Genomic DNA, 11,532 nt, shown 5'->3' on the forward strand with positions numbered 1-11,532 from the left:
AATACTTTTTCAAGAAAAAATGAATAAATAAAAAGTAAAACTTTACCTAGGCATGTATGTATGTTTTCTACTCTTGATTCACTTGTTTACACGAATAAATGTTTGAGTTTATATTAATGGATAGATATTATTAGATTTAAAATGGAACGAATTCAAATTAGATGATAAAGAAAAAAGAGTAATAAATAAAGACTAAAATAACTTTTCAATATGAGGATAGAAAATTAAATAGAATATTAGAAAGTTGGAACTAGAATAAAATAAGTATGAGATTCAGAGATTAAAATAAAAATTGAAGGTTTCAAAAAGAGATGCCAGTAATTGAGAAATACTATAGGGACAGAAAGTACAAGGGTGTAAAGAAATTACCCAATGTAGAATTACCTAACTAGTCTTAGTCGCATTTACAGAAGGAAAAATATATTTTTTAAAAGAAAGAAGATTCTTCCCCGACCTAGAAAATTAAAATATGGGGGTCCGTAATATTAGACCTTTTTTGAGGTAGACGTAGACCGATGTCTTCCAAGTTACATACACCTTACAGATAAAGAGTTAAATTTTGTCTCTAAAAGAAATGTGCAAGTTGCATACCGCTTTTTTATCCCTCTGGAAGGGCCAATGATAGTGTGATTTATAGCCCTTCAACTTGAATGGGTAACGCCAACTTCTAGCTTAATATCATGCAAGTGTTTCCGTGAAGAATTCCCTCCACTAGACTCTACTCGACTTTTGCTACTCCAACGTCAGGAATGCTGCTTTCAACTACTGTTTCTCTTACAAACCTGGAAACCAACAAAAACAAAACTCCTCCCTTTTAGCTAGTCAATGAAACCCCAATAATCTCTTCTACTACTTCCATGACCAAATTTATTCGTACCTTGCTAACTTGTCCTTCGATGATTGCAAGATGAAAATCGACAGAATAAAAGATAGCGTAAGACCTGTTGCACCACACAAAGTCAGACATCCTTCCTCCTCAACACTATTCTTTTTTCCCTCTATAACATCTCTCACTATCTCAAATTTCCCAATCTAATTTTTTACTTCCTCTCTAACAATCTCTAATTATACCTCTCTCTAAATATGTTGTTATCTTTCCACTTCCTCTCCTCTCTCTAAGTCTTCACTTCTCTATAACATACCTCTTTCTAAATTTTCTTTTTCCATGGATCTCTTTCCCAATTTTCTTTAACTCCTACCTCTCTTTGATATTTCACTTCGTAACTAGAGTAAAATTATCGTCCATTGCATTAATATAATAGATTAAACAAATCGTTGTTTGAAAAGTAAGTTTGACATTTTAAAACCATAAAATTCCAAATTTTCTGTCAAAAAGGGGGGGGAAATGTTCATTATGTTAACCAAAATTTCGAGCAATATTTCAACATATAGCTCGAAATTTAACCCCATGTTCCTATCCAAAGGTCCATTTGATTCTAATATTTGTTTTTGATTTATGATTTCCTATTAAAAGAAGAAACACAATATATATTTTCTATCAGCTTTAGAAAGGTAGAATGTACAGCTCGTTGAAAAACAAATTTTCGTTTCTAACTTGGCCTTTTGGTTTCAAAAATTTATTTCAAACTCTATCTGTCCGTTTGTTTCTTAGAAATGTAGATAACCAAAATATTTAGATGTCTGGAATTACAGATATCTGACATCCTTAAATAACTACATTTTGTAGGAATATTTTTTTAAGATATCTGAAAATGTTAAAGATAATTGTGTTTGTTTTATAGGATTTCTAGCCGAGAATGTCTTAGATTTACATAATGTTCCACGAATGCTCTTAAAACTATTCATACATTTATAATTAATTTAATATAATTTAAACTTATATAATATATTTTTTGTTATTAATTTGAAGTTTTCAAACTAATATATTTTAATTATTTTATTTGTTATTTTTCAACAAAATAATATATATTATTTATGATTTTTTATAAAAATAAATATTAATTTGAATATCTTACTATAAAAAATTAAACTAGTGCATAGTAGACATTATTTATTTAAATTATAAAACGAAAATAAAGAAGAATGTTATTTATATATATAATGAAAAAAGGGTTAAAAAAAGTAAAAAGGAGATGTCCTCGACACAAAAATCCATAAAACCCACGTCTCCATAACCTTCAAGACGTTCTCTATGTGGACATCCTAAGATACCCAGTAAATGCAAAACAAACGTGATTATTCAAATCTCCCCTCTATGAAACTTGTATTCCCACCAAACAAACAATCCAAATAAAAGTATTGAAAAAGTGAATTAATTGAGATCCCATTTGGTTATGAATAGGTTTCTGGTATTTAAAATTAAACTTATTATGCTATAAGTTTCGTTATATTGTTATCTATGTTTTACAAAAATTTTCGAAATCTCAGTAATGCTATGAAAACTAAAAGAACTATTTTAAAAAAAATAGAACAAAGCATTTTTCAAATTTGGTAAGAATTCAAAACAAAACATTTTTGAAATTTGGGTAAGAATTCAAAACAAAACCATTGATTTTGAGAAACAAAACCAAAAAATCAAGTTGTTATTAAACAACCTTGTTTCTAGAAACTGAAAAACTAAAAAACAACTTGCAGCCAGAAAAAACAGAAAAATATTATTCATCATCTTTTTTTTTGGGAGGAAAAAAAAAAAACAACAATCGCAAAAATCATCCCTAAAGTATGGACCTTCCTAAAGTTTGGTGATAGTTGAAATTATACCTTCAAACTTAGTTGTAAAAATTGAACCCTCAAAAAATAATAATAATAATTAGTGTTAAATTGAGCCTTCAAATTGTAAAAGTTGGAGGTCTAACTTTTACAAACTATTATAAATTTGAAACCAATTTTAACCTTTGTAGAAGTTTAAGAACCCAATTTTTACTAGGGATGTACATCCGCTGGTCAGAGTCAATTTTCCGACCAAACTGCCACCAAACCGACTATGATCGGTTTAGTAAATGTTCAAACCGATCACAACCGTTGAAGAGTAATAGTCATCGGTTGGCTTTATTCTTTTAAAAAAAATGATTTTTTTCCAAACCGACACTGGTTGACCTTGGTTCGGTAGGTCTGCTCGGTTTTCGTCTATCATGCTGACCACTATTTTTTACAATCAAAAATTTGATGAAGGAATTACGATTACCACCCTACTTCATTGGATGGTTTTTACCATTGGCAAAAAAAATAAAAAAAAATTTAGTAATGAAATATGTATAGTTTTGTTTCAGAAAAATAGAAACAAAAACAAAAAGGCGTTTTCAAACAAAGTCTAAGGCTTTTGTTTTTCAAAGTCCAACCGACATTCGTACCACCCTCATGCAACTCTGCTTATCTATCTATCTAGATTACCATTCTTTGTCTACCGTCTATAACTTCCCTATTCATTTATTTTCCACAACACGCACACACACGCATCTAACACGAACATGTCCCTAGATTTTCTTTCCGTCTCTCTAACCTCGCTCTCAATTCTCCGTCTATTTTTTTCTTTTTCTTTTTTTTTCTTTTGTTCTTTTTCAGTCTTTCGATCTAGTACTTTATAAATACCAATATTCTTTAACCTTTATAAATAACAATATTAATTATGCTTATAAAACGTGTTTTAAAAAATCGTGTTCAACTTTTATAATACAAAATAAATTTAAATTTTGGGAGCTATTGGAAAAACTTAGGATCTAAGATCTGTTTCTTTTTTTCTTTTTTTTTAAGAATTGTTATAAAACAAATTTGGGTTTTAATTTTGAAAAACAAAAAAACTAAAAGGAAATGGGACCTGAAATTTTCGAACTGCAAGCACGAGAAGCTTGTTATGCTGTATGTGAATTATTAGATGAAGTAGCCATCAGAAAGAAATCCCTCGCTCTTAGCACAGCAGTAGAAATAATAAATATTTGTTCAAAGTATCATTTTGGTCCATATACTTTGGAATTTGTTCAAATTTAATTCATGTACTTTCAAACATCCAATTTTAGTATTTATATTTTTTTAATATATTTTAAATTTAGTCCCTTGAAGTTATATTTTATTGAAATTGGTTAAATAATAATTTCCATGCACTAAAATACAACAATAAGAAATTATATTTCCAAAATTAATAATAAAAATAATAATAATAAAGTTTAGAAAAAATCAACAATAAAATAGTACTAGGGACTAAATTTAAGATTTATTAAAACTAAATAGATTAAAAATTGGGGAAATTCTTATAAATAAAAAGATCCCAAAAATATTTACATTTTATAGTAAAAAGTTTGAAAAGTGTTTTGTAATTTTATACTTTTTGCTATAAAATGTAAATATTTTTAAATATATTTTATATTTAAAAAGGCCTTAAAATTGGATATTTTGAAAGTATAGAAAAATAAAATAGAACTAATTTGAAAGTTTAAGAACCAAAATGGTAGTTTAACCTAAATGTTTTTACCTGATCCGAACAAAACATATAATCCAGAAACCACATCAATCTCCGATTGCTCCTCCCTAGAACACGGCCAAGAACATAGGTTTATCAGAAAGTTGCAGAAAGCTTAATTTCAATCACGTGCATTTTTTTTTTAACATGAAGTTATGGAAGCGTAAATGACAGCCTCCAGGAACAAATATGATTTGCCACATTAGAACCCGTAACTCTACCAATTATTATTTATTCAGTACATGTTTCTTTCTCCTTTACATTCCACCGGTCCACAATCAATGTACCAGACAATTCGATTCACGGTTGAATCCACTCATAATCAAATCCTATGGAAGAAACTACCCATGTTATCATTCAAATCATAAACTAAAATGTCGTTATTAATATTATTCTTTAAATCATGATCTACAAAGGAACTAGTTTACCATATGCGGATTTTGGAATATGCAAAGTATATCCATATCCTATGAAAAAGGATTGTAATATAAGCCTCCAATCAGTAAGAAAAAGAATCACCGACTTACCATGTATAACGGACGAGGATGTGCTTTGGCCAATGTTGTTGATCCCAGAATTCTTTGCTAATATGTGGATGTGTATCAGTATCTATTGAGAAGAAAGTAGTCAGAAAGCCAAGAAAGAACTTCACTTTAAGGAGCAAGACGGATCGGTCAGGAATTTAATAAGTAATATGCTATTAACCCTCAACAGGTTCTAAATAATGCACAGAAAGCCACTCCCCATATTATCTGTCTTCCTATCAGGTACCAGACTATGAACTTTAAATCGTACTGCAAGAATCATCAAGACGTCAACCCACAAATATAAGCAATGACACTGATGGTTTGAAATGTATTGGAAACAATTTCTAGCATAAAGCTAGAGGATATAACCACCCATGACAAAAGAATAGTCTAAAGGAACATGAATAATGATAGAAAACAACTGTTAGAAATGTACTGGAAATGATTTCTTGTGTAACAAATTGGATATCCACATTACGGGAGAACTATAATAGGCCCTGGATATTCATGTATATCAGAGGAAGAGAGTGATGGGAAGTGCACAGTGGATAGTCGTAGTGCAGGTAAATTGTATGATCTATCATTTGTTACTTAGTGGTGTTACTAATTGAAGGGTGGGAAAGTTGTGAGATAAGAGAAGTATTCAGTAACGGTAACTTATAGGTTAAAAAGGTAACTTTGGGGTAAAAGTCGTGGTGTCTGAGATAAAGGGAGAGCTCTCAAATCAAGTTCAAGCTAAGTACGTATCTATTGTCGATAAATTAAATAGAAGTAGAATCATTAATTATACTATACAGCAATACAGTTATGAGGAATGACTGCAAATAGAAAGAAAGAACCAAACTCAGTGCCATTGAAGAGAAGATTATTGGAGTGCGAAACATGGTGGAGAAAAGAGCTTGTTTAAGAAATTGGAAGGTATGTGATGGGGGAGAAATGACCTTGCCAGGAGAGAGAAGGAAAAAGAGGATTGAGAGAGTGTAGACAGAGGTGTTGCCTTCTAAGACTACTAGGAAGGTTGGACAAGTACTAGAGCATAGTAAAGCAAATGAAATTGAGCTTGCGTTTAATATGCAATTAAAGTTAGAGGTACCTAGATTTTATGGGATGAATCTTGATCGTTGGCTACATCAAGGGAGAAAAGCTGGTAGTTGTGCTCTGTTTGGATGGAGAAGCACTATAGTGGCATCAATGATCTAAAGAAGGCCAAACTGGAATTTTAGAGAAATTTAAGCAATTGTAGCAATTTTAGATTTATCAAACCAAGTGACCCTAATTAGAAGAAAAGAGGATATTATTTCCTCTAAATTAGATTTCTTTGGGAATTTCTTCTGGTAGAACAAACACTGGTACACATTATTTAATGGCTCCAGATACAAAAAATAAAATAAAACAAGGTTTCATGATGGATCTTTCTGGGTGTAGATCTTAAACAATAATGGTTGGTTAGTGGAAAGCTATTACATTTTTCAATGAATCTAACTTCGCGGACCATCTTTGATGTTATGGTAAGAAGAGATTTTCAATGACATAGATGAATAAGATTGTCGGCTTCATTAAACGCAACAACAATGTTCGCTGATTGCTTGTGTACACATAAAAGAAATTGGCGTAGTTTTATCACTGCTGAAATGGAAATGTTTATTTTAATATCCAAGTTTGTAGTCCAAATTGTTGAAAACAATTCTTCAAGGTTGCTGCTGGCCTGTAGGGTGAAAGAAGTGTTCGTGGAGGTTATTATTATAAATAGTTTTTTTTTCTTATTCCCGCTCCTAATTGATGCACTCCATATTTAGGTCTCAAATAAAAAAGGGATTGGGTTGGGTAAAGAAGCTTTATGTTCCAGATATTGCAAGAGGAACAATTTCTTTCAGAAAAAGCTTGCATGGACTTGGGAAGAAAGGGGCTACAAGAGGAACCATCCAGTGGGAAGTGGAGAAAGAAACTGGAGAGAACAGGTGGAGGATAAAGCATTAATCTACTTTGGAAATGTTGAATATGGTACTCCTAGACAGTGCGAGAGTGCAAGGCTTTTGAGCTTTTTCTTATGTGGGAGAGCTCATTGCTGGAGACCGCCACAATGTCACGCTCATATTGTTGTACTATTGATGTAGAAGAAACTATAAAAGTACTTCAAGGGAGATAGGAGCAACTGAGTACATTTTCTTTAAATGAGGTCATGAACATTCAAACCTCTATAAGCTAGTACCGCCTTTCACCCTCTCTTTCCCCTTTCCCATTCCCACTTACTCTCTCCCCATCATCATCTCTCCTCTCTACATTCTCTCTCCTCATCCTTGCTCATTCCCCTCCCCGTACTCTCTCTCTCTCCCTGTCACAATTTTCCCTTCTCTCTCCTCTCCCATCCCCCCCACCCACACACATAATATTTCTATCTCATCTCCCCATTCCAAGTCGGACAAAACTGCTTTTGATTATCCCAAAGTAAACAAGTCTCTTAAAAATAGTCTCTCGCATAGGTAGCTCATCAACAAATGTGTTAAAAAGCAACAGTGTCAGCAATTAACCCATATTCTATTATATGTTCGTATGATTTCAGCAAAAGGAACCATATATCTATGTATAAATATGGACTTTTGTAAGGATATGGGGATATTTCACTTAGCGGCGCACTACAGTGCCAATCAGCATTCGGAAAATAATAGGTCTCCAAATCTCATTGACGGTGTAGTCCATGATATTTTTCACTTAGCTTAAAAAATCCACATTAGTTTTAGATATGCGAGTAAAGTGGATAATGCTTATATTAAACCCTAGTTAAAAAGGGCTCTGTAGGTGCATCAATTTTATAGGTCCCCATTCCCCACGTCCAGCAAAAAGAACTATAATTCTATGTATCAGTTAAGGAACAAGTGTGGAGAGCATTAACAGAGTCGAAACATACAGATATGAGGCATGTCTACTACTTTGGCAGTCACACCATGAAGATCACTTCCAGAATATCTCTGCAACACAAATAAATTGACGATGGCTGTTAGATGTGAATAGTTAGCAACTCATCTCAACAGTGAAAGATTGAATCATCCATCTAACTGTGGAAATAAACAAATATCTTATCCATCTATAATATACACCATACCAAGTGGACATCAATCATTGGAACTTCTGCACTTCTGCGATTTATCACAAGAAGCCATGGGACAAGAAACTTCTCTTTTCCAACTTGAAAGGATCTATATTCAAATAAGATGTATGCCACCAGATAACTCAAGATGTGTAATCATCCACAAGACAAGACAAAATATTGTGGCAAATACAAAAGCAATCACAGTGTTATTAATAACCAGAAGAGACTAGATAAATTAAAATTTCAAATATGCTTCAAGTAATCCCATCAGATAGCTTTTATATCCAGTATTATTTATTATTGCAAAATCTATGGAGTATTAATATCTAGCATTTCGTCACAATATGTGGACTTATTGTGATTAATATCTTAGCAGGTCATCACAAAAATTAGGACCTATAGTCTCAATAAATATCGAAAATGTAAACTGACTTTTTAACAACTGAGCCTACTCATTGCAAACATGTAATGAAAAGCGATGGCATAACAATGTACAGCTGACCACAATTAGAAATAAAAATAAAGGTAACATAAGGAGATTTTGTGCATTAATTGTTAAAGTGACCTTAAGGTTAGCATAATCCCTACACATTACCCACACTCTCATCGTGCGGGTCAAACTCCTCCATTTTGCATAGTAGGTGCAATGCAACAGAGATTTGAAAAACTAAGGCAAACAATACAAACTCAAGATAGATAGCAGGCATTAGGAAATATTGCAACCTTCTAACTGGTAGAAAATGTTATTATTAAGCAAACAAAGAAGAAAAAGAGAATTTTTTTGCCTAAAAAAGACCTCTCGTCAGACTATTGTTTCCAAAGTCAGGCAAATGACGGATGAGATCTTTCAAGTTCTGGCATTGTTTGTTGCATACTACAAATAGTTTTATGCAACGTGACTTATTATACTACATTTGCTTTGTTAAATATGTTTTAAGAAGTAAAAGAGATGCAACAAATTTCTCCACACAGCATAAACGATGAGACTATAAGAAATAGACCTGAAAAATCAAAACAACAGTAGAACATGAATATCCTCAGCAGATTGCTGGCTAGTAAATTGATTGGACCAACTATATTATTATTCTCAGTCTAGAAGAACCAGTCTTCGCTATCCATTTTCATGATTATAGCAAGAAGTTCAGCACAAGACAAATGCTTCGAAATGAGAGAGTGTTGATTGGCAGATGCAGGTTATAAGATTAAGATATATAAACATTTATAATTCAGTTAATGTACGATTAAACCATCGGTTTAAAAGAATTCAGCACTACTAGAAATTGACATAAACTAAAAGAAATTTAGGCACGATCTTCAGTACAAGATTCTCACATTTTATACGGATCAGCTCCTGTATAGCCGACCGGTTTCGGTATAGGAACCAAAACCTAGAAATTGAAATGGATCAGTTACTTAAATCATAAAAGAAAATGAAGAAGCAAAGTCGAAAGATGGACAGCACATACAACTCAATTGATGAATAAATACCTCCCGATTGACGCCAAAAATTGGACAATGTCGACCTATCATATCATGCCAAACTGTTCTCGACTGAAATAAACAAAATATACAACTGTGAAAAAGACGAACAAGTAATCGGAAACGACAAGATACAAACAAGAATCCGTGGAAGACAAACGAGAATAGGAAATCAAACCGAGTGATACTGTCCCATCTTGCTCATCGGAACGATGTCTCCGGGCCTGTATGCCAGCGAAATCGGAACCAGCGACAATAGCGAAACGAGAAGAGATAGAATTGGAGGTTCTCCCATCGTCGACAGTAATTTGCCGAATCGTTCGAAGATTTGGAGCTCTATAGAATCAGTTTCTCTCCTCTCCCTTTGGACTGGCGGGGATCCTTGCTACCCGGTTCCCAGGGCCCAGAGTTATCCATGGGCCCGCTACTTTCTGATCCAATTGGGTTTTTATTTCGGCCCATCTATGCCCATGTCCATTTCAAACCTGGCCCAATTAAATGTGATTGATAATGGGCTTTATACATAAAAGGCCTTAAAAATAGGCCCATATGACATAAATAACTCGAACGATCTATTTTTTACCATATATATATATATATATTGGTTTTGATATTTTATATATATAAAGATTTTCTCCCCAATAAACTCTCTTCCAAAAAAACTTTTCTTCTTCCCTAATATTCTCTTTCTCCACAAGAAAAAAATTCCCTTCCCACGTCCCATTCTTTATTCCTCATTCCCTCCTCTCTCAAAATTCTATCATTCTCTTGCGACTCTTCTCAACTTCGTGGAGTTCCACAGCCACCAGCCACCTTCATCATCGGAGTTCATAGTTCGATCATCGACATTCATTCGTCGTCCTCCCTTAGTTGTCGGTCGTCAATGAGTTTTTGTCTCTCTCTCCTCTCTACTAGCTTCTCTCTTTCTCTCTTTAATCACGTCGAAGAATAAGTTGGCACAGACGAAAGATGAACGGTGGATCGACGATGAATGATAGCTTCTCAAACGACGACGAACGATAGCACCTTCTTAGATCCTCGTCGGTGACCAAATGATGAATGGCAGCGCACTAAGGATGAATGGATGGCGGACAGCGAGAAGATCTATTGGACGAATGGCGAACTTGACTTTAGAGCAGACGACAAGTAGATTTGGACGATGAACGACGAACTCGGGCAATAGATTTGGAATTAGCAAACTTTTTTTTTTCTTATCCTTATGTATGGTATATATTGTCATATATTGTAACATCCCGAATTTTGATGTAAATTTTTATTATTTTATTTAAATTTTCATTATTTTATTTAAATTTTCATTATTTTATTTTGAATTGTTGTTTGAACGTTATTTTGCTAATCGGAGACTAAAATTAAATTTAAATGATATTTGTATAAATACGGGAATTTGTTGTATGAATGTTATTTTGTTAATGCCGAAGTTTGGGGTTTAACATTTGGATTTTGGTGAACGAAATTATTTTCTAAAATAATTTTATGGATGAAATTGGGATTTGAGGTTAAAGTTATAATTTTTTCCTTGTGTCCTAGGACATGATTCTGAGATGAGATCCACTCCCCTCGGAAAGGGAGAAGCCGCATGCAGAAGCTTCCGTAAAAACGGAAAGGTCGGACCTACACGTAAGCACATAAAGACGGGAGTGGTGACCCCTATAAGCTTTATGTGCCTACGCACGCTGACCTCGACGACGGTGGCTCCATACCCTGAATGTCAAGATCTGTGCAGTGGGTGATACATCTATTACACGGATCTTGACAATGGAAGAGACTTTTTACAAGTTTTTTTCTATACAGGAGAGGTGAACCAGAGTTAGGAAGAAGCTTAGGGAAAGTTAGAAGGAGGATCTCTTTACTTAGCAGAATTCTAAATTTTGGACTTGCAATTTGAGGTAAGTGTCCTACTACTAATTCACCTTCAAACTAGTCGTCTCAACCATATGATGATGATTGGACTATTTGACTTAATGATATAGATTGTTTTGACTATGATGTTAAAACTTCTTGAA

General features: G+C 33.4%; 1 protein-coding gene across 2 annotated transcripts; it reads right to left on the minus strand.

Moving 5' to 3' along the window:
- Positions 1-292: 292 nt before the first annotated feature.
- On the minus strand, positions 293-9,856 carry LOC120090293. Of its 2 annotated transcripts, none has more exons than XM_039047868.1 (9): positions 9,687-9,855; positions 9,518-9,580; positions 9,362-9,417; positions 8,042-8,135; positions 7,847-7,907; positions 4,942-5,023; positions 4,427-4,482; positions 878-941; positions 293-782 (listed from the first exon to the last, which is right to left on the minus strand). In XM_039047868.1, the coding sequence occupies exons 1-9, from the start codon at positions 9,801-9,803 to the stop codon at positions 719-721; spliced, it is 657 nt and encodes a 218-aa protein (XP_038903796.1). In that variant the 5' UTR covers positions 9,804-9,855; the 3' UTR covers positions 293-718. The 2 variants fall into 2 exon arrangements, with proteins under 2 accessions (XP_038903796.1, XP_038903797.1); XM_039047869.1 differs by lacking the exon at positions 293-782 and adding an exon at positions 3,776-3,814 and having other exon boundaries at positions 9,687-9,856.
- Positions 9,857-11,532: the final 1,676 nt, after the last annotated feature.

This window comes from Benincasa hispida, chromosome 11, assembly GCF_009727055.1.
Source record: "Benincasa hispida cultivar B227 chromosome 11, ASM972705v1, whole genome shotgun sequence".
NCBI classification, from domain to species: domain Eukaryota; kingdom Viridiplantae; phylum Streptophyta; class Magnoliopsida; order Cucurbitales; family Cucurbitaceae; genus Benincasa; species Benincasa hispida.